The sequence below is a fragment of the Helicoverpa armigera genome, chromosome 27 (assembly GCF_030705265.1).
Source record: "Helicoverpa armigera isolate CAAS_96S chromosome 27, ASM3070526v1, whole genome shotgun sequence".
NCBI classification, from domain to species: Eukaryota; Metazoa; Arthropoda; class Insecta; order Lepidoptera; family Noctuidae; genus Helicoverpa; species Helicoverpa armigera.
The window spans coordinates 1,523,848-1,548,755 of NC_087146.1; the positions used below are offsets into that span (position 1 = coordinate 1,523,848).

The 24,908-nt window shown below is 36.3% G+C and overlaps 1 protein-coding gene and 1 long non-coding RNA gene across 2 annotated transcripts in view; one reads left to right on the plus strand and one right to left on the minus strand.

Moving 5' to 3' along the window:
• Positions 1 to 24,908, plus strand: part of LOC135118962 (uncharacterized) — a 115,599-nt gene that overhangs the window by 48,585 nt on the left and 42,106 nt on the right. The window lies entirely within an intron of this gene.
• The window catches only part of LOC110379922 (uncharacterized), a 55,108-nt gene that overhangs the window by 8,235 nt on the left and 21,965 nt on the right, over positions 1 to 24,908 (minus strand). Inside the window, exons 3-4 of the mRNA XM_064042196.1 lie at positions 3,393 to 3,488; positions 748 to 854 (exon numbers count right to left, since the gene is read on the minus strand). Coding sequence (XP_063898266.1) covers positions 748 to 854; positions 3,393 to 3,488 — 203 coding nt within the window. The remainder of the gene's footprint in view (positions 1 to 747; positions 855 to 3,392; positions 3,489 to 24,908) is intronic.

The window sequence follows — 24,908 nt, forward strand, 5'->3', positions numbered from 1 at the left end:
AGGAATTCAGAATTTTGTCGGAAAGGTGAAGGTCGGTACCAGTCTCTCATATAGTGATACAAGCTGTTTAACATGCGTCCCGTGGAAACTACTTCCAGCACTGGGACAAAATGCAGCCTATCTATGTCAGGATAGTGTAGCTTCCTTGATTCCCAACAGATTTTTTCAAATTGGTTTAGCAGTTTTTGAGGATAGGGGCTTGTACCATGTGTATTGTAGCATTAAATGGAGGTAAAATACGCTTATTGATGCTAAATTGCTTACGTATCTAAATGTACATATTTACGTATCTAAATTTAGATAGTACTGCTAGGCCAGCGGAAATACATTAGGGCTTACGTTACGGTTTATAAGTTTTGCAATGTTCGCAATATTATTACCAAGAAAATAATGACTGGGCAGATTCGTTTTTGCTGAGTTTCTCTACGGAAATACTTAGTGTAGAATAATGTTTTATATTGTAAACGATATAGCCCAAAGGATTAGCAAACTGAAGTGGCAATGGGCAGGCCATATTGCTCGCAGAGCAGATGGTCGATGGGGTCGAAAAGTGCTAGAGTGACTAGACGGACTAGCAAGCGCATCGTAGGACGTCCACCAACAAGATGGACAGACGACCTTATAAAGGTCGCCGGAAGACGCTGGATGCAGGTCGCTTCCAACAGGTATCTGTGGAGATCTACGGGGGAGGCCAATGTTCAGCAGTGGACGTCCTATGGCTGTAATGATGAGATGAGGAATACTCACAGTGTTGGTCTCCAGCACTCTCATGACGGCACAGCGGTGAGGATCTTGCAGGTCCAGAACGAACATGGCTGTGTTGCCGTCCATTTCTGGCTGACATGGCTTGTAATCTGGAAGAACGAGGAAAAATATAAGGACTTTTTGAAGATAGAGGCTCTGAAGTAAAGGTTTTTTGAATAGGCAAACAAAGGGCCGGAATTCAGAACAGTCGTGGTGGCCTAATAGATAAAGAACATAACCTCTCAATTATGGAGTGGTCAATTCCAGGTCAGGCAACTACTTTCTAAGTAATTCTTGGACACCAAGGACTGTGTTTTGGATGACACGTTAAACTGTAGGTCCAGGTAGTCATTTAACATCCTTGGCAGTCTTTAGGCGTAGTCAGAAGCCAGTAAGTCTGACACCAGTCTAACCAAGGAGTATTGGGTTGCCCGGGTTACTGGGTTGAGGAGGTCAGATAGGGCAGTCGCTCTTTGTAAAGCACTGGTACCCAGCTACATCCGGTTAGCCTGGAAGCCGAACGCAACATACATAGTTGGGAAAAGACTAGGGAGATGATGTTTCTTCGATAAAGAAAAACAATTTACATAACTTCTATTCCACTCCCTATTTTAGACAGATATCCTCAAAAACCAAGTTACATAATGTTTAAATACAATATGTTATATAAACTCAATATTCCACGATACTATTGCGATTCTCCTCACGTCCTGTTATAATTGAGTCGGGTCCCGAGCGCACGAACTAACCAGGGTGTACATATTAATCAAAGACATTGTTAGCTGGGACCTATGCTGATTGTCTCGGGTGTATAGGCCTTTATATAGCTGTGATGTGAAAGTCTCTAGGGTTTTAGTATGTTTAACTAATTATGAGGGTTAAAGAAACTCGAGAACAGTAGTGTTATAAGTTTGAGGGCTATTTGTGTATCTGCCTGTGGTACCGAAGCTCCTAAAAGGATGAACCGAGTTTTACAAACACGCTGGTGTACCAAATTTCATCAAAATCGCTTCAGCGCCATTTTAAATTCTCTGATTTTAAAGCAATGTTTAAAAGCGTTACTGTGAATTCGCACAGTAAAAATATAAGTTATATTTTGAGTGGACATTCAGCAAATGTTTATTTACATAGTAATATATTCTATTTATACATACATATTTTACAGATTCTACCTAATCTAAATTTAGACATTATCTTTTGAACACCTGTTTATTCCAACTAAATTGTTTATATAATTCTCACGTTATGTCTTACTCAAAATACTCTATTTCCTACTAACCTTCCCGAAGTCATCAATCGAAACAATTCAATACCCATCAAAACTCAACCTTATTGATTTATCTGCTGTCATTACAATCCTATTGAGTTGTCTATGGCCGTCTAAATTGAGAAGACTAATTGCACAACCATTTTGAAAATAAGTTCAAAAGTATCAAGTAAGTATATTATATTTCACTAATCTGCCTAGAGATAAAAAAAAAATAAAGATTTTTTTTCTCTATATAAAAACTTTCTTTATATAAAAACAAATTGAAATTCTGGTCTATTTTTTATCAATTTATTTAACTAGCTGTTTCTCGCGGTACCAATAGCCCCCTCGAACTACAACTCCGCGCACCTGGAAAAATCGATAAACGTGCTAACTAACACCGAAAGTTTTTTTCATTATATTTCAAATCAAAAGTTCCTGAGATTAGCACCTTCAAGCTAACAAACTTTTCAGTTTTTGAAAATTAGGTACCTATGTTAAGAAGTTTGTTTGACAGGACATTTTTCCGATAATTTTATTTTAAAGTGACAAAATATCGAAACTTTTCCTATTCAGAGTGAAATAAGCTACTTCAAAGTTCAAGAAACAAGTGAATTCACGGAAACAGCCAGCATAGCTACAATATGTTAATGTTTGACACGAAAATTATTACCCCATTGTCTTAACAAGAGCTCTCATATTTTCACAAAACTTCACACAATTTCTACTTCAGAAAACAATATGGCCGACAATGCTAATTAGTATGCGAAAGAGCTGCTTTCACTCTCCCTAACGTAATGTATGAACAAAGGATTTAGTGTAAGACTACTTGAAGCACTTGGTTTTACTTGATGCATTTATAAATACAATATAGAAACTTGTCTCGTTGGTCTAGCTGTCGCAAGTGCGGCTGCTGAGCACGACGTCTCGGGTTCCATTTCCGAGTCGGGCCGAAATCGCTTTGTGGGTTTTAGAAGACTTTCGCAAAGCAGCTCGGAGCTAGAGCCTGGAAGTTGGTGATTGATACACCCGTGCATCGGAGAGCACGTAAACGTCGATCCTGAGAGATGAGAACAGCCGCCGTAGCCGCTAGGAGGACATCATATAGAAACTAAGAGAAAAAATATAAATATCCTTGGTTGGCAGACGTTACTGGTAGTCAGAAGCCAGTAAGTCTGACACCAGTCTAATCAAGGGGTATTGGGTTGCCCGGGTAACTGGGTTGATGAGGTCAGATAGGCAGTCCTTGTAAAACACTGGTACTCAATTGCGGTTTGACTGGAAGTCCCAACATAGTTGAGAAAAGGCTCGGGCGATGATGATGATGATTTAAACTCATGTATAAATACGCTATGAGTAAGAAGTACTCGTATATAATTGTGATATCGTTAAAACTTACCTTTAAGTTGTTCCAGGTATGTGATGCTCCTGTCTCCGTCCATCGGAATGGTGACCTTCATCACTTCGGGAGTACATTCCACCTTCGATCTGGACCCTGAAACAAAAGATAGGATTTTTAGTTTTGATACTCTTTAAAATCATTCATCATTTGCCCAGTTATTGACGGCTGTATTGCTGGGAAGTTTGTTCTTCACCGCTTCTTCTTTCCAGCCATACCACTAGGAAGTGGTGATAGGGGGCAATTTGGGGGTGCTGTCATTTTGGAATTTTGAACGTGAAAAAGTGCTTAAAACTATCCTACTTACAATTAACGTTTTGTTCTAATTATTTTGGAATGGCAGATGACAAAAGTTCTTTACATTAAAGGTATACTGTATACCAGTATACTTAGGTATATTTTTTGCGATTTACCTAAGCTCTTACGTGATAGATTCATTCGTTATATAAGTATAAGATTGAAATTCGTCGCATACAGATACGACGCGCATGTGTATGACTGCATTAACCCGTATCCCACTTCACGTACCCGTCTAAAAAGTAGGTACCAATAGCCTTCCTCGATAATTGAGTTATCTACAATTGAAGAATTTATCAAATCGGTCCAGCAGTTCAAAAGATTGATACGTTCAAGCAAACAAACTTATTACACCATGAAAGTAGGTAATATAGATGTTCATTGTTCCTTCATTCTCATAGTAAGCTAAAAGAAACCTGCATTGTTTTGCAAACTTAAAACTTAGCAAGTACACTTTTCACAGTTTTAAAAATATATTCAAAATATCACAAAAAACCAGGTTCAAGCATACAGCATTCCACAAAACAGATAAAAATTCTCCCAAATTCAATTCGATTCAAAACACTCGTATTTAGGAAAGTCCAAAAATGTTGACCAGAGACCGGTTCGACTGGCGACTGGTTATTTGTTTCTGAGGTCATTTCAATGCAAGTATTATGTCATGCCATTGTGCAAGGTGAAGTTTTAGTGACGAAGTATTTGTTGTTAAATAGGTACGTAACTTGCAGTTTTTGTTAGCGTTTGTTTATGAATATTATGATGATGTTGATGTCCTCCTAGTCGATTATCGACTGGTTGTGCTCATGTAAGGAGATTAGCCAGCTGCGCAGGACATATTTTAGTGCACGAGCATTTCCGCAGACACAGGTGCACTCCCTATTCCTTCACTCTCATAACCCGATGAGACGGCAATCCGACACAATCGGAGAGAGATCAGGCGCAGGACTGACATTAACGTGCTCTCCGATGCACGGGTTTCTAAAACCCACAAAGCGATTTCGGCCCGACCCGGGATAAGGCGAAGACTGTGTGTATTGATTTTGGTATTGACGATAAGATTTACATTTTGATTTATCATAATTTTACTCTGCTACTTGTTAGGTTTTTAACGACCCTGTTAGGATGTCATCAGTTTGACCTCTACGCTAGAGTGTCTGTATGGGTCATTTATAAAGAATGTTTCATAGTCTTTTGCTGGCATAGCACCGTAGTTATTAATTGACTGTAACCGATTTGGTTCGAAGACGGTGGACCTTCGAGATGTTTATATAGGCTACGTTTTCAGGGCTCCTGATTTACTACATTAACTTTTATAATTCTTAATAAATAAGCATTCTACCAATCTAGTTGCAACCCAAGCCATTGCTAAACCACAAGCCGTGAACCTAATCCCACAAGGTGTGCGCAAGGGCAGCTAAACGCCATTATTTAGATAATATAAAGCGAGTTCACACGCGAGGCGCGCCGGCCGGAACGAGCGACGAACTGGCATCGCGATGGACCGTGTGGAGTGACCATTCGTTTTGGGTTTTTAGGGATATCCAAACAAATATTTCCGTTGTCAAAATATTAACATCTTGACAAGGCTTTACACAACGCCTTTTTCCAACTATGTTGCAGTCGACTTCCAGTCTTAGTAGATGCATATGAGTACCAGCGTTTTTCAAGGAACGAGTGCCTGTGTGACTTTCTCAACCCCGTTTACCCAGGCGATCTTATACGTCTTAGTATGTCTGGCTTTCAGACCTTCCGGCTTCTGACTACACTACTCGTAACGGTTGTCAAAAAGTTCAAATTGCAGCCGAGATGACCAGCTTAACGTACTTTCCGAAACACGGTCGAACTGGTGTGACCGTCCACAGAGCAATCACGCAAAAGGCTGCTTTACCTTACCTTATGACCGATCGACTCATGTACTCTTACTCTTTACATAAACAAATAGTGTTATTTACTTACTGAAGAACAATCCTCTAAACCCCTTAACCCATGGTCACCCCACATAATCCAAAGAATGTAGCGATTCGACAAGCGATTCATTGCAAATCATTTAGGCTTCCGTGCTCATGTCCGACTTAATATAATATAGTGTGACCAGTTTTTGTGTTACCAGACCCCTGCTGAGGTTAACTTAGCTTTTATAATTGTTTTTTTTACTCTGGCAAGAAGTTAGAGTACACACACTGTAAACTTTTCGTCGTTTGGTCGTTAGGGCTTATTATTTGATCTCTCTCCGGTGGTGTCGGATTGCCGTTCAATCGGGCTATGAGAGTGCACTTGCACTATAATATGTCCTGCGCAGCTGGCTGATCTCCTTATATAAGCACAGCTACTGCTGCCGAAATTGGCTTTGGACGTCACAAGGGCTCATAAAACAGTATGAAGATGAATGGTAGTAAGCATATTACAAAGATCATGCATTTAGCCGGTATCAGACCGACTGAAAACTGTGATTGAATCAAGATTTTCTTTTGTTTTTTTTTTGCCATCCATTAGGTCAACTGTTGGCCGACTGTTTAGTATGTAGTGTGTACTCTTGTAAGAAATGACTGAAGCGTAAAGCCCTAGGTGTAAGTTACAAGGTAAGAAAAAAAATGGTTTGTTTCTTGTCTGAGTTTTTTGTGTAAGATTTATGGGAATCTGGTGCTGTGGGTGTGAAGAGAAATTCTTTTGTTTTATTTCTTTAGTGTAATTACTTTATTGCTTGTTGGTTAGAAGTGTTTAAATACGTACTGTATTTTTTTTATTCTACCTACTGTCATCAGAAGAGATAACTCTTGACATTATCCCGGTTAGTTCTTTGGATATGTTAGTGAAACTGCGGGAAACAGCTATTTAATTACGTGTACAAATTATTTACGTATTTTCCTTCACACCATTTTCACAACAAAAATGTGAAGGCAACAAAAATATTTTTAACGGAGTCCGCGGAAATTCCTGAGCCATGGTCACAGCAATCTAACCAAAGAATTCTAACTCCATAGTTAGACATAACATTAATGTTTAATTGGAAATCATTAAATTTCAAATTCTATGCTTCCGTGTTTAGAAAACTATTTATAGACTAGCTTTTGTGCCTGGATTTTGCTGTATTCTGGAACTGTGTCTATTTCAATTTTTGAGGAATCGGGATTCAGATCTCATCGTCTGCGTAGCCTTATTTCAACTATGTTGGGGTCAGCTTCCAGTGTAAATGGATGTAGCTGAGTATGTGTACATGGAGTGACTGCCTGTCTGACCTCCTCAACCCAGTTACCCGGGCCAAACGATACCTCCACGTTACGACCTCTTGGTAAGACTGGGTGACTTTTTAACTACACGGAATGACTACTAAATAGGTTCAAATGGCAGCCGGGAATCTCCGAAACTCGGAGGAACTCGTCATGACAAGATGGTCAACCATCCAAGGACCGTCACTTCATTTTGCCTGAGAGCATTTTAAAAGTTGGATGAACTTAGAAAAAAATATGATTCAGTCTTTATTATGAGACCCTCGGTAAATATTGCAAGATTAATCGCCCCATTAAGTACTCTTAATGACCCAATATTTCAAAACTCCTTTTTTCATTTGACGTTTGCTACTTCGGGGTAAAACGGTAACTTTTACAGGTAAACCCGAGGGAGTTAACTAGTTTATTAGAACTATAAATTATTCACACATAGTGAACTTTTGTGAACGTGTAAAAAGTTTTTGAAATTGGTCCTTTTTTTCGATCTAATATGGCGAATATCGTTAGGGCTCATAAAAGATGGTAAACGATCCTTGACGGATAATCGTGCTATTTTCCCCTTTTTAAAAAAGAATATATGCGAGGCCTTCGGTTATGACCTCGTACGAGGCGTTCGCGAAACTTTCAGACACTTTTTAGTCACTCCTCGTTAGGAGTGACTAAAAATCTTCTGAAAGTTTTTACACGTTAGGGGTGTTGTAAGTTGAAAAGCTCTCTCATAAAGATGAATCGATATGAAAGATAGTGTAATACAGATAGTTCTAAGAAGTGATTGATGAATCTTTCTACTATTGTACATCGGAGATCCTAAAAGTTTGTATGTATAGATGGGTGTTTGGCCCTATTTCACGCAAAAACCACTGGATGGATTTTGACGAAACATTCAGTAAAGTAGCTAATATATGTAGGTTTATAAGTAACTGCGGGAAGTCAGTAGTTGCTTAATTATCGAGTAAGCTGTAGGTTTCATCGTCTAACAAACCAGAGTCAGTTTACTCAAATCCATCTGAAGGCCTCTGACGTGACTGGCAATAATATATTTCACCCAGAAAAAAGCGTAGTAACTTAAAAACTACAGCACTGATAATAAGATAGTGAAACTTATGTGTACGGAAGTGTACTAGACGTTGCGGTTCACGTAACACGAAGCGCTTTACATGCTAAAGAAATACGGAAACTGAGCTGATGTAAGCATTATTTTAGTTTTAAGCTGTTTTTCTAACCAAGCAATGTCATTTTCTAAGCTATTATGTAACCATTCCCTAATATTCCCCCGGGATTCCACTCGTGTCCTGAAGGAACTATTTGTTACAGATAAATTAGTAGTGCCACATATATTTTTAAAGTTTTTCAGTAGTTTTGGCGCAATAGACCTACAGACAGACAGTGTTATTTTCGCATTTATAATATAGCAGACATCAATGACTGATAACTGGTAAAGTATAACATCACGATAAGAATTAGAAGTCGGGAATCGCACTGAACAAGTAATTGTGTGAATCTAGTAGCAGAACGGTCTTCTCGTGTGCATCTTGATTTTTTACACCTGTTTTCAGTTATTTATCATCAAAAATCCCACATGACCTGTCCCGATGGCCTTGTTTATAATTCCTCCATGTATCAGCTATCAGCCGAATCCAGGCAGTTATCAGCCGAATCCAGACAGTTATCAGCCGAATCCGGCTGGTTATCAGCCGCGGTAGACCGTCAGGTTTCCCCATTCTGGGTAGCCGCGGTCAGTAGTATTGTTTCCGCGTTGTATGGTGTGGGGGGTAAGCGGTAGCGGGTGAAAGATATTCAGTGATGAATATTATTAGAAATATTGAAAAGGCAGTTGAAAATAGAAGAACTATTTTTGCTGCTATTTCTCTGGATCACAGCTGAAGAGCTAGTAGATATTTCTGAGCACTTATCGGAAGATTTCATTTTTAAGTTTCATTATTTAAACCCCTGGTTGCCCGAGAGGACAGGGTTTAGAAGGCCAGAGTCGCTCCATGTAAAACGGACGTACACAGACAGTTGCACCTGGTTAAGACTGGAAGCTGCAATTAGTATACATAGATTATAAAAAGGCTCCACATAATTATGATGCATGTTTCAAGTATGTTACACTATTGTTGTTATCATCGTTTGAATTTGTTTGTATCACTGTTTTTCTGTTCTTTCAATATACATAGTTCGGAAAATCCTTTTCAGATGAGTATGTTTTTCTTGTTCCAATTTAATTTCTTTTTTAAACCGCCACCGCTCACACTTTACGCCGCACCCACAGTTAACATTTAACCCGTCGGACGCACAGATAAGGCGCGTCTCCGTATTTATGTGAGACTCAGACTACGGCCGTAAATCCTAGCGCGACCCTTATGTGGCCGAATAAATTACTACTTATTCTTCCAACTATTATATTATTACCTATTTCTTCAAAAACTTAAATGGTGTTTGTGTGTTTATATTAAGTTTATGGGATTGGTTTATTGAAAGGAATAAGTTTAAATGTATGGTTGGTCAAAGAAAGTTGGGTTGAGTTTTCTGTGGGAATTTTCAGTTTAGCGGTGACCCTCATTTTAAGTAAGATAAATTCTAATGACTATTCATTTCTGGCTTTGTTGATTACATATCTTTTTCTATATTCCATTCCATGGATTGAAAAGCGAAATAAGTTTAGGAGTACCGAATGTTTTGTCCAGTTGACAACTGTCAATTTTGCAAGGGAAATAGCATTTTTTGTGACAGAACTGTCAATTGCACGAAAAAACGGTCAGACCATATACAACTTTGATGTGAAACATTTGTGCCGCCATAGGTCCCAGTTTCATACAAAATGCATAGAAAGTTACCGTTTTTGACAGTTCAATATGACTAGTTATCAACTACTATATTCAAATATTGACTATTCATTAAGTGTTAACTAACACAAAATTCGTGTCGGTTACATCAAAGCCTCATGACGTCACGGCCAGACGACGGTAATGTAATTCTACGCACGTAAGATGTCGCTTTTGCGCACCGCCGGATGCCCGCGCGCACCACACGACTCCATTATAGAGCGCCGACCTATTTTATTGACTTTTTCTGTTTTAATTTATGGCAAGGGCTGTATTGAGTTTTTTGTAGGATATTTTATTTTGTGTTATTATATTGTTTTATTTTCTGCATTACCTGGTTTCCGGGGGGACTTCTTCCAGTACCCGGATAAAATATAGCCTATGCTTTTCGGAGATACTTGCTTATTTGATGATTTCCCATATAAAAGGGTAAACAATAAACAAATGTTCTCTCTTTAATACATTGACATAAAGTTGCTTTCATTAGCTTGCGTTCATTAGTTACTGTTTATTAGTCATTAATTAGTCATTGTATTATTTTTTACAATTCTTTTAAAAAATATCTGATCTATCTGTGGTCCACTTATGATCGATCGAACTACGCGACGGGCTCTTCCTTAAACCTCGATCTTCTAAACTAGATCGCATAGAGTTCCGCAAAACCCACTTTCTAAGTCAGCTTGTAGAAAACTATGTCAAAAAAACCATAGCTTCCCGGACGAGTGTCAAATAGAGCACGAAGGGTTCCGTATCAATATATCTATATACCGAAACCTATATATCAAAGAAAGTGGTCTGTAGTTTCATAAATTCAGTTTCAATATTTGTTGTTACACGGGCAGCAAAAATATAATCATACATACATAATCTGTTAATTTTTAACTGTCCAACTATCCCGTTTAAGAAGATACAAACCCGGTTTCACTGGTTAACGATAAAATTTCAGTTAGTTATCTGATAGGTAATGCTATCTGCCATATAATAATAAAATAAAGATTGCTGGGAAAAACTTCCCAGTTTAACACTAGGAAGTTGTGAAAGGGGGTCGTTTTGGGGGTGCTGTGAAAAGGTGCTAAAAACTAGCCTAGTTTCAATAAACGTTTTTGACTTTGACTCTGAGACCTATGAAACCAAAAGTTATAGTTTATTTGTCAGTAGAGTTGCTGATCGGCTGTCAGAGATTTTTAGCAGTCTGGTGACGAACGGACAGACGGACAGCCAAGTCTTAGTAACTGAGTATTTTTCCCCATTTTGTTACGGAACCCTAAAAACCGTAGGTTCCCGGACGAGAGTCATCTAGAGCATGTATGCAGGTGACCAGTCCATGAGACAAACTGGTCTGACTCCTACTGGGCTAATTGGAAATGCAGTTTTTTGCATCCTATTTTTTTTAATGGCGTTCATTTGCATAGATATTGAATTGGTATACTTTGTATGGAGAGATAAAATATTTATTTCTGTTGGTTTTAGTTTGTTTGTTTGTGGGTTTGTTAACATATGGCAGCCATTTTTTTTTGTGTGGCTGTATAAATAAATTACAATGTTTCACTATGTAGTAACTTATGCTGTGTTTAATTTATTGTTTGTTTCAGTTTTATTTAATTTGTTTCTTTGTAAAAAGGCTCCGAAACTACTGAAATGATTTGAAAAAGTATTTAACTGTTGGGAGAGCGTCACTATCCCCTCGTTACATAGGCTATGATTTTATCCTATTACGGAAAGTATTTTCTACGATCCATGGGCGAAACCGCAAGAAACATCTAGTATATGGAACATGGAAATTTGGAGACAAAAAGTAGATAGAAACATTATCATATGCCTGAGTAGAATAGTGTTGTAAATATATATTTTGGCATATAGAGCGGTACTTTATGTAGCTGAAAAAGGCTCAGCTGTAACGCCATTTTGGCGGTAGTGATGTGGAAATTATCGATAGTTTTGTGTGTCGATAAATTGAAGTTTTTAGATATACAATTAATATTTTTGATAAAATTATAATTTGCCCTTCATAAACTCTGAAGGTTTAGTATTCGATGGCATTTTTGGTGTAAATTAATGGTTACAGACATACCTCATTTATATCGAAGGTTAAAGGTTGACAACAGGTTGAAAATATGTATGAACTTCATTTTCAAGTTAAATTTTCGTATTCGATTTTTTATAAAGCATGACGATTACCGATACATTTTTCAAGAATGTCCCATCACTACCAATCCTTTTAAGACCGCTTTTATAACGTTACTTATCTACTAAGACTTTGTATATATGTACATCCACATATTATACGTATAAATTTAATTGCTTAATATGTCTGGATTCTATCACGTCAGTTACCAAGAAAAATAGTTTCATTAAATGGGTTTACATACTTTTTATTTTCGTTACAACGTAATCAAAGTAAACAGTCTTTTACTATCATGGTTTATTAGAAAAGTTCAACCATGTTAACATATCGTGTTGTAATTTTGTAGTCAGGAGACTCAAACAACATTTTAATGAAGATTTATTTTAGTAAAATTACAAATTCATCATTATATAAAGATTTTTCAGTTAGTTTTCATGAAATTGTAACATTAAAAATCCACGCGCCATTTTTCAAAAATAACCGCTCAAAATGTTGCCACTAACAAAAAAGAATAACAGTACCAACGAGGCCGTATACCTTACGTATAAGGGAGTCCCGGGTCATAAAAATGCTTATGACTCAGGTGTAGGCTGCTATTAAAAAGAATAAATTAATTATACAGTATGTAGTTTATAATTAAAGTAATCTATACAGCTGGTTGGTTTATAGGTATGTAGGTTATGGGAACTCGTTGCTCTATGAGATGACCACAGACTAGTAACTGGTTATTTTTATAAGCAAGGAGATCGCACCTGTATATTTTGCTTAGAGTAGGTAAAGGTGTTTTATATATACATATATGTGTTGCATATGTGTATGTATTATAGTCGTTTTATTAAGGTTAGGTTTTGGTAATTTTATTTTTAACAGGTCGACTTGTACCTATGTAATTATGTAATTTTTGGAAGGCTTTGTATTTAGACCATTTATTAACACTATTTGAGACGACGGTTTCAACCTACATACTTACTAAAGCCAGATTTTTTTGCAAGATATTATAAGTTGAAATAAAGACAATAAAAAATTAAAACTAGCTAAACTATATTTACGAACTTAAATGATTAAATATACTAAAGCCAGAATTATTTTAAGACCACGTTTTATAATAATGTGGTGTATGTTTAATTCAAGATACTTAGCTAGGTCTTACCAGCAACTAACACTAAATAGGTGAAAGCTACCCAGCTTAACATGATTATTAAGCTAACAGGTATATCTGAGACAGCTGTGGCTAATAGCCAGCATTAAAACCTGCGAGCAATGAAACTGGCACAGCTATATTATGTCTTAATACCTTTAGTTAATAGAAGGCCTAGTCGTAAATGCGAATAATTTATCAATATGATTAAGAAGAAACTGTCATTGAACATCTTTGGCAGTCGTTACGGGTAGTCAGAAGCCAGTAAATCTGACACCAGTCTAACCAGAGAGTAGGTATTGGGTTGCTTGGGTGACTGGGTTGAGGAGGTCAGATAGGCAGTCTCTCCTTGTATAAATAATACTCAGCTGCATCTAGTTAGACTGGAAACCGACCCCAATATAGTTGGGAAAAGGTTCGGAAGATGACGACTTTATGAGGTCTGTCTAGGATGACTAAATAGGTGAAAGCTACCCAGCTTAACATGATTATTAAGCTAACAGGTATATCTGAGACAGCTGTTGCTAATAGTCAGCATTACAACCTGCGAGCAATGAAACTGGGACAGCTATAAATGTGTTAATACCTTTGGTTAATCATTTGGTTGGTACCTAATCGTAAATGTTAATAATATAGAGGTATACTATCCTACTAATATACTCATTACTAATAATAACTTATATTACTAATCTATTCTATAACTAGCTTCCGCCCGCGTAGACTTCGGTTATATCGCGTTTCCAAGATAATTATTCAAAAGTCCGGGATAAAAACTATCCTATGTTCTTTCTCAAGGTCAACTCTATCTCTGTACCTGTTTTAATCAGTTATTTATATATAAATATATAAATATATATATTTATATTTATATATATATTCCATTTATATATTTTTTAAAAAATAAGACTACTGTACTACTGAGAAAAATGAAGACTACTACGGGTCTGCTGGAAGAGATTTCTTTAGAAATAAGCAGTACCTTTGTACTTCTTTCGTGTGTTTACGGTGTATATAAATGGTTTAATAAATAAATAAATAAGTAAGACTACAAAATAGCTTTTTAAAAATAAACGAGGTAACACCGTTGTAATCGTAAAACTTCGAACAATTAACGAAACGGACAGAACAATATCATAATAAAATAACACATGAAAATTCCATATTCTATAGATATTGGTGTCAATGGCAAGTAATTACGGAGTAAGGAATGATGCCGAAAAGTGCTGGAGTGGAGACCACGGACTAGCAAGCGCAGCGTAGGACGTCCACCAACGAGGTGGACAGACGACCTTACAAAGGTCGCCGGAAGACGCTGGATGCAGGTCGCTCCCAACAGATACCTGTGGAGATCTAAGGGGGAGGCCTATGTTCAGCAGTGTACGTCCGGTGGCTGAGATGATGATGATGATGAGTAGAGATGCCATAATGCAGGTAGGTCAGGCGCCTTCTTCTAGCTCAAATACGTACAGTGGACATAACCAAAACGATTACGAGTGAACTCAACGAGTCAACGATTTTTGGTATTACAAAAAATGTTCGGGTCCAAAAAAGCGTATAAGGGCGAAGACAGTAACGTTCCTCGTCCCCCGCTCACCAGCATTTTGGCGCGCTACGTTCTTAGAAGATTTTCGGTTATGGCACCTCCGCTAGTCATTTTGTTCTCCATGGTAGTAATCAACACTAAAATCGATATGAATTCTAAAGGTTCACATCACTAGTGTCGATAGTAAAACGAATCGTGGCACATCACTATGATTATAAAGGTTATTAAGTACTTACAGTTAGTTATGATGTTAAGAATCCAGGATCAATTTATTATTATCGATTGCTCATCAGTTTTATCGATAGTAAAATAATTCCAAATACAGCAGTTTAATTAGTATCTATAGAATCCAATTGGATCTATGAAATCAAGGCTCGATTAGAACAAGAGAATATCGATAGTACAAATAAATTGTGGTGCATCACTATATCTATGTGGTAACTAAGGCCTAAGTTCCCCAACAATATAAACGACAATTTTCTATATTTTTTTTACATTCGATTTTCATGCAAAACAGTTGTGTTCAGAAAAAATGACTTTTATGCTGTCGCTAAACTGGGCTTAAGGGCTAATGGGCTTAAGCATGTTGGCTCAACTAGCACATCACTAGTATATATCATCGGCAGGGATATTGAGCCCTGACCTTCACCTGCGCAGAAGCGATTTATTGGTTTATTGCCTTATGTGTACAGTGCGCAAAGCGATCCCCACTCTTCCGCCGAGAGCTCAATATCCGTGCCGATAACTATATCGATAATATAACAAATCGTGGTACGTCACTATAATTACAGTGCGTACTAAGTATGTTAGCCTGGAAGTCTGGAATCCAGGCTAGTAAGGTCCATTAAGTTCAACTGACCTCTATGAAATAAACTCAGACGCACATATGTGTATGGTATTTCTCGGGTTACTAGGTAAATAACATTGAAAGTTTCTGCAATTTTATTGCAAACAACTGCTTCCCGTACATGGATAAAAAGTAGGTTTTATGTTATTATTCAGATTTAACACGAATAATAAAATTCAGTGCATCATGATTGACAGAATCCGGACCAATCTAAGACTCCCCATACTTACGCTTTCACTTGATATAGAGGCTCCCACTTCAAGAATAACATAAGGGCCAACTTTTTGTCCTAAAAAGAAGTACCTAGTTGCCTCGGACGGGCAGTCGGAATCTAGTTTGACAGTTATAAGTAATATTGCAATCACACACCAGGGGCACAATTCTACTATTTTGCGTGGATTGCAATCTGAAAAAATGTGTAAATTAATGTTACCCAATTACTGAAATTATGTGAATATTTCCCCTCAAAATACAGACAAAATTATTATACTCAGTTTTTATATTTCATACGACAATTACAAAAGGTTTGTCTCTAATATTCATTCACATGTAACATAATTTCGTAACTAGTACCATAGCGCGGGTACGTCTGCGTTATGGTTTCAAATTAGGCCCCCGGGCCAGTCGTGGTGGACTAATATTGTTGGTAAAGCTGGTTATACGCTGTCGACTGGAGAATAGGTGCAAATTGGGATGTTTTTTTGTTAAAATATGAGGACATTTTTAAAGTTATAAATACTTGGTTAAAGGAAAGCTAGAACCTAACTTAAACTAGAACGATAAGTATGTATATCTACAATTTCATCAGACACATTAAAATATAAACATTGATAATTTGCTTGGTGATTTGGTTTTGTGGGGCATCAATTATTTACATTATAAATCATATGTAAAGGTATCTAATAATTATTCACATTTAATCCTCCAAATTCAATAAGATGAAAGATTTGATAAATTAAACGCGTTCGGAAAAACTGTTGACATAAAATCGGATTCCTAGTTATACTTCACTTTTAACAGATAACCTACATAACTACAAATACGCACAAAAAATACCAAAAATAAATACTAAAAAGCACATTACTTACCAAACCAACCAGCCTTGAAAGACTTGACACAGCCGGCCAGTCGCAACTACACGACCACTTGAAAAATCCATTTAGAAAGTCGTCGGTATGCAGGCGACCTAACCTAGCCCTATGACCTAGGCCCTATCTAGTACACTGCCCAGTGATTGCACATGTCGGCTGTGTGTGATTGATGACCTAGTGCCATGGTTAACCTAGGTTTTAGATCTAGGCTTTGAAGAGAAAGGGCTTTTGAAATTGTTGAAAAGGTATGTTGTTCTTATTGTTTACAAACCTTTAAATAATGTGAAATGTTTGCAGCTGAGTAGATATCATTGTTTTAAAAAGAGCGACTGCCTAACTGACGTCCTCGACCCAGTTACCCGGCCAAATCCAATAACCCTATGTAAGACTGGTAAGACTGGTTATCAGACTTTCTAGCTTCTGACAGCCAAAAATGTTCAAACGACAACCGGGACGTACAGCTTATCGTGCCCTCCGAAACACAGTCATTGGTGTCCAAGATTTTGGCATGTATACTTCATCCTACACTCATACTTGAGAGGTTGGTTCTTTACCTAAGCCACCACGAATTACCCCTTTTTTTCCCGCTGTGGGTTAGCAGCGGTGAGGGAGTGTCAGACCCTTACTGACCGAAAACCGTCGTGTTCCGTCGTAGGCTTTTTATGTACCAGGGCCGCGGTAACTCTTTCGAACAATCCCGCAGATCACGAATTACCTTCCTCACAACATGGTTCCCATAAAATAACCACCTAACTATACTTAACATGAAAATCTAAGCCACCATCTAAGTGTATCTAATTGTCACCTTTACAACTTACTATTATCTTGATAATATCTTCAGAAAGCATGTTCCCATACAAATAACTTCACACAATTATTAAGATGAACCCTAGAGATAATATCACGAAACTAGATTAGATTTTAATACTGTAATTTTAAAAATACAGTCCCACGGAGCTTTCTTGGTGCATCAAAAGAGGTTGTGTTATTTGAGTTGGTACGAGATATACAAAGGAAAAAATATTAATTTTCTTTTATAGAATATATTTTTGAAACGTTTCGGCAGAAAGTATTTACTTGTATTTTCAGCGTTTTATAGGTTTTATAACTCCTACTATGAGTCTGTTGAAAGAGATTTCATTAAAAATAAGCAATTTCTTTGTTCTATTTTATGTTATTACTTCTTCTGTCATGTGTTTACTGTGTACATAAGTGATTAACAAAATAAATAAATATATTGAAATTATTAATTGGATTATTAGTGTCAATTTAAAACAAAAACAAAATATGTGGTATTAAGTACATTTTTTCGTAATCATTCACTACGCATAGATCATCCTTCTCTTAGCCTTTTCCCAACTATGTTGGGGTCGGCTTTCAGTCTAACCAAACTTTCAGCCAACCAGTATTTTTATTCACATTGTTATAATAATTTTATGGCAGCCCTACTTGGGCGCCAAATTTGACAGCTATATTGTCAGTGAAAACGTAATTTCCGGTTCTAATAATATTTCCGAGATGTTACAAACTTTTCTTCATAAGCTACTTTGTTACTTTTTGCAATATATTCTTACAGTTTAACCTACTTTACTAGAACTTTACATATGCTATATTCCTTTGTGTTTGTAAAATATATTTTTAGGGTTCCGTACCCAAAGGGTAAAACGGGACCCTATTGTTTTCGCTCCTCTGTCCGTCCGTTCTGTCCGTCTGTCACCAGGCTGTATCTTATGAACCGTGATTGTTAAAGTTGAAATTTTCACAGATGATGTATCTCTGTTGCCGCTATAACAATAAATACTGAAAACTAGCATTGGATAAATATTTTGGGGGGCTCCCATACAACGAACGTGATTTTTTTGTCCGTTTTATAAATAATGGTGGTTTTTCTGATAGTATGTTAATACGACAAATAATCCCCTGATTTCTGAATGCGTTAGAAAATAACACAAAGAAAGAAGAACGGAAGCTTTATATTTTTATGTATGTATGTTTCGTTATCTTGATTTATTACTGATTCTCTTTGATATATGTATTATGATCGACCGATATAATCATAATCCAATAGAATAGAATTGCAGTATTATAATGTGTCGACTTTTCCTATTTTATGGTGTACTAGCTGTTTCCCCGCGGTTTCACCCGCGTCCCGTTAAAACTACTGCCTTTACCGGGATAAAATATAGCCTATATTACTCGGGAAGAGTGAAGTTTTCCAATAGTGATAGAATTTTTCAAATCAGTTCAGTAACTAGTTTCGGAGCCTTGGTACAAACAAATAATTTATCCGCTTTTATTATAATATATTAGTGTACCTAGAAGTCAAGAGAAGTTTTTTCTTGGACTTGATTTATTACTGAATCCCTTTAATATATTATGATTATTATGAAAATATCTAATCATCGCATAGAATAGCAGGATGCCACCTATTACTATGACTATTTCTATTTTATGGCATAAAGCAGTAATTTTTAATAAGAAATATGATTATTACACACTGTCATTATTAAGTTGACAGCTCAAGCGGTAAGTCAGGCAAGTAGGCATAGACAACTGTTGTCTATGACCGTTTCTTTAGCGGTCAAACTGTAAAGGGACCATTAAAATGATCCTGATAACAGAGTAAAATAATAATGTTTATACCTACCTGTAAAATTCTCTTTCTTACTTTGGATTTGTTTTTTTACAACATTTTTGGGAAATATTATTGGGACCGATTTTTCAATCACCAAATAACTTTTATCTAAAGAATCAATTCATCTGACGAACCTATTCTTAACTATGTTGAGGTCTTCTTCCAGTTTAACCAGATGAAGCTAAGTATCATTGCTTTACAAGGAGCGACTGCCTATCTGACCTCCTCAACCCAGTTACCCGAAAAACCGAAAAACTAATACTCCTTGGTAATACTGGTTTTCTTTCTAGAAGTTAACTGATGACTGAATATAAAAAAATATTTTTTATTTTTCATACGGAACTGTCATTCCCGTAATTAAACATAACTTTTTACAATTTATTATTATTGCAAAATAATTACAAAAATACTATACAAACAAAATTTTCTCACCCATAAAACATCGATAAAGGAAAAAAGGAAAAAAGACTCTTAAAACTGTAATTATAAGTTGACAGCCCGCCATAAAAGATAATAAACCGTGACTATAGATTGATATCGTTTTCACACGATCTGCTTACGACCTGCTTGGATGGCATAGAACCTCTTTTAACTATATTAATTAAGAACATGAGAAAGTTATTAACAATGACTGATGTAAAAGGTGATTTATAAAAATAAGACTAGTTGGTAGAGGCGTGGGCCTGATTGCTTGGTTTTTTCTTTATTTATGAAGACGTGTAGTTGGTAATGATGTTTGTAGAGAATGACTAGCTATTTCTATTCTCATTGAGTATCTAATTACGTACTCGACACACGTAATCAAAATTAAATGAATATTAAGAAACGATTCTCAAAGAACCTGTTATGCCTTATATTCAGAGAAACTAACTGAGAAGCTTTGCGTTTAAATTCATCTAATAAAGTTATTTTTATCGTTTCGGAGTTAACGCAGTATCAATTTTGCAAGCAAACTCAATAAATAAACAACATCATAACATCACACCTACACATCTAAAAACCAGTTAAAATGTTTAGAAAATAAATGCACAGGATATGCAAACTGAGAATCTGATAAATCAACGGCTTCCATTAAATTCCCATACATTTCAACGACAAACAAAAAAGAAACGCATCTAAAAATGGCGCCTACAGGTGCAAAAACGAGTTCTGTAAAAAGGCCAGCTTTCAAACGTAAACTTGCGAATTTAAGGTCCACTATTAAAGAAATAAAACTCAAAAAGTCCCGCCATACTTGTAATAAGTCAGGGAACAAATTGCTGTGATGCTTTCATGATGTGCAAAGACACTGAACATTAAACCTTTTTTTTAATGTAACAATGTAAAAAGACCTGGCTCCGGAGAAAATATTAATGTCGTTTTAAAAAACAACAACAATGGCGGCGGGAACGCGTTCTATTTTTAAACCGGTGTCAATTTTACTTTTTTCCCGCGCTGCCGTGCGGGTTTGCTAGTTTTAGGGTCATAATGTTACAACGCCTTGAGTAGCGGCTATTGTATTCCTAAGAAATGTTTGATGCCTAAGTTTTTTATTTTTAGTTTCATTGAGCTTCGCTAGGGTTTGTAAAATAAAATGGCTTAGTTCTTTATAAATATTGTGCCATTTCAAAAATAAATTGTGCTCAAAGAAAATTCTTTCTACTTAATGAATTTATGCCCATCAAACTGAATAAACAGAATACCCTTGTCATGTCATATCATAAAATAAAACAGCTAACGTTTGTATTTAATTCACGCTTAAATAATTGCACTTAAAATATTAAAAATGTCATTCTTATTCGTGCTATTTTCTAAGGCCATTTTATTTAATTACTTTACAAGAATAGTCACGCGATGTTTCCATAGATTTTGTTTGACATTGGCGAGCCGAATTCATTCTTATTGAGATTTATTTGTCCATAGAATCACTATTTTTAAAGGAAAACATATCTTTATAAGTCTTTTACTGATCAAATTACGTATTTTTGTAAGCTAAACCAAGTTGTGAATTGCTAGAAAAGTTGCTCATAATTTAACAAAAAAAATGCTTATAAGTACTTTGACATTTCAAAAACGTCAGCTGTCAAAGTGACAGTAATTTAGGCGCCAAGATTCTTTTTCTTAACAATTGTCTTGTCAGTTGTCTGTCAAAACTACAGTTAGGATTTAACGTTATTAGTTGAGACAGTTTTCATACGGCGATTGTGCATAAATAATGAATGGTTGTTAGTCTATGCAGATGGAACGACGTAATAACATAATGTAGCAAGTCAACCATCTTATGTTGAGAACATTTTTTTAGGTAAACTAGCGGCATCTCTACGGCATATCGCTTTTTTCACGTTTGAAAGAAAGTAGAGCTTAGAAATAAGGAGAAAAAAATATTTATGGTATTTCCAGATCATTATTCTCGGAATAAGCACAAACTTATGATCCATCTATATTTTTCTTAAAAAATACAAAACAAAACGAACCTAAACCTTTTAAATATATCTTGAACCTTCTCATAAGAATGACGAATACATTGCTGAAAACCGAAAAATGTGAGATAATTGCGCAAAAACACATATAGGTAGGTATCAACTGTCGAACTGAGAACTTCCTTTTTCTGAAGCCGGTTAAAAAAAGGTCCAAATTAAATGACAAAACCTTTTTACTGAAACACCCATAAATTATTTGGCAACACCACTCGCTAGTGAGTCGAAACAGCAGTAAATCGATTGGAATATCGATACAATTCCTGTCGATAGGTTCATATCGATATTATTGGTTGTTATCGCATACCTTATTCAAGTTAGTAGTGTTGTAGGATAATATTTCAGCCCCATATGTGTAGAGAATTGTTATTATTTCTAAGGAGATTATTCTTCGATGTACACTTTTTTTTGTTTATATACCAAACTAGTCGTTTTCCCGTGGTCCCATCTGCATCCCGTGGGAACTACTGTATATGTTGCTCGGGAAAAGTGTAGCTTTCCAACAGTGATGGAATTTTTCAAATCAGTTCAGTTGTTAGGTTGTTACGGAGCCTTTAGGGTACAATACAAACAAACATTTTTTTCTCTACATTATCCCCCTTACTTATAAAAATCTCTAATTACCCTCTAAGCAACATTTTAACTAATCACTACTTTATGGTCGGAATGTAACAGAAATAACTGAGATAAAATAAAAATTATAACTCAAGTAGGTCGCTGGGATATAACGATTTCCTTTGAGATAATATTATTAAGTACAGGATGGTTTTTCTATTTTGTCATGAGTTTTAAATTAATTGTGATTAGGTATTCTCTTATTGTACGGGATTTTTAAATAAATTGGTTGTAAATGTAGGATTGTTTATTTAATTTTAATTATTTTCTTAGTTTTTATAGCAATAGTATTATGCAAGGATATTTTATAGAGTCACAAATTGATCATCAAATTGATATTATCGTAAATTGTATATAGACTAAAGAAATATAAAAGAAAGTACTTACTCATTACAAAAAAAAAAAAAAAAAGTTACACCAAAAAAACCTAAACTCCAAAACTAAACACCCTGTATTCAGATACGATCACAGATACAAGCCTGATCAAGTTATACAGACTTAACTAGCCAGTAAGTAAATAGGTTACTGAGCTACCAACGTTCAGTCACTTTTATCTAGTTATTTACGACCGCTTTGAAGGTGCCGACTCTTACATTTTGTATCCACGCGAGTTGGTCAAAATGTATTAGTGCGTGTACACACTGCAAACTTTTAGTCGGCCGATAGTTGGTTTGGGCTCATAAATCAGTAACGAAGATGAATAGAAGTACACACGTAACAACGATCAGGGCCCCGATTCTCCTAAGTTAATAATGTCAAAATCGAATAGAAATCGAATCGCAATATGATCGTAATAGCAGTTTTAACCATATCGGGCATTCTGCTACTAATAAAAGACCAATCGTATTCGATTGACATTTGATTGGTGTGCGATTGGTCTGCTATTTTGATGATTTTGGTCTATGCGGTAGTTTGCTGTACAATCATTTTGCAATCGTAAATCATTTGCAGACAAAATGATTCATTATTGAATGACAGAAAAGGATAAAAACGTTTATTTCAAAGAAAAAATAGCGGAATGCCACATACGCTTCAATCGTAATCGAGTCGGGATTGGATCTCAGTCGAATCGAGTCGAACGTCAATCGAATGGCGCTTAAGTAAAATTAAGAGAATCGGGCCCCAGGTATTTTTCCGGTATCAGACCGACTAAAAAGTTCGTGATTGCCTAGTGGGTAAGGAACCAAACTCTCAAGTACGAGTGCGTGGGTTCGATTCCAGGTCAGGCAAGTGCCAAAGCAACTTTTCGAAGTTTGTATGTACTTTCTAAGTATATCTTAGACACCAATGACTGTGTTTCCGATGGCACGTTAAACTGTAGATCCCGGTCATTGAACATCCTTGGCAGTCGTTACGGGTAGTAGGCCAGTAAGTCCGACACTAATCTAACCGAGAGACTGGGTACTGGGTTGAGGAGGTCAGATAGGCAGTCGCTCCTTGTAAAACACTGGTACTCAGCTGCATCCGGTTAGACTGGAAGCCGACCCCAACATAGTTGTGAAAAAGGCTCGGAAGATGATGAGAACGACTAAAAACTATGCTTGAGTTCGCGATTTACAAAAAACAAGCAACCACCGGGTAAATAGTCGGCAGACTAAAAGTTTGTAGTGTGAGTTCTTAGTGTTTATAGGTAGCCCTTATTTGGTGTGTTACGCTGTCTAATCTGAGGTACAATCTTTCTTTTTAGATGTTACTGGATAGAAATTGTAAGCCTTTGTGTTTTGTAAGGTAGAAAGATTTCAGGATAGAGAGATTTTTGCAATTGTAATTATTATTCATTATGTGTTTTTTTCAACCACATTATTTTGGGGTCGGCTTCCAGTCTAATTGGATGCATCTTAGTATCAGTGTTTTACATAAAAAGATGATTTAATTTTTTGATAACAAAATATCTAAGAGCTAAGCTAATACTTAATATTATTTTACATACAAGAAAATTGAGTCGTGGTGGCCTAGTGGGTAAAGGACCAAGTATGAGGGCGCGGGGTCGATCCCAGGTCAGGCAAGTACCAATGCAACTTTTCTAAGTTTGTATGTACTTTCTAAGTATATCTTAGACACCATTGACTGTGTTTCGGATGGCACGTTAAACTGTAGGTCCCGGCTGTCAGTGAACATCCTTGGCAGTCGTTACGGGTAGTCAGAAGCCAGAAAGTCTGACACCAGTCTAACCAAGGGGTATCGGGTTGCCCGGGTTACTGGGTTGAGGAGGTCAGATAGGCAGTCGCTTCTTGTAAAGCACTGGTACTCAGCTGAATCCGGTTAGACTGGAAGCCGACCCCAACGTGATTGGGAAAAGGCTCGGAGGATGATGATACAAGAAAATTGAGTCATTCCCGAGTAACATCATCCGACATATTACTTCTTTTTCTGAAATACTTTATAGGTTAATAAATAATAAAATAATCTATTTGTATTTCCCCGCCAAAAAACAGTTGAGTCTAATTTACATGTCAGTTCTTATTAGAAAAAGTTTGCGAACAAAACGTCCTTCGGGAAATTCACAGTTTGTAGCTTTAACCGATGGAAAAAGATATATATTTTGTTATTTTTCCACTTACTTACTTTTTATTTATTTATTTATTTGTATCAGGCTCATAGAAAATGCTATGCTTAAATATTATAATTATAACATTTAATCATACACTTATATTTTTCCACTTATGCACATATAATATAATTTCTCATAAAATATAATTATTATGTTAGTATCATGT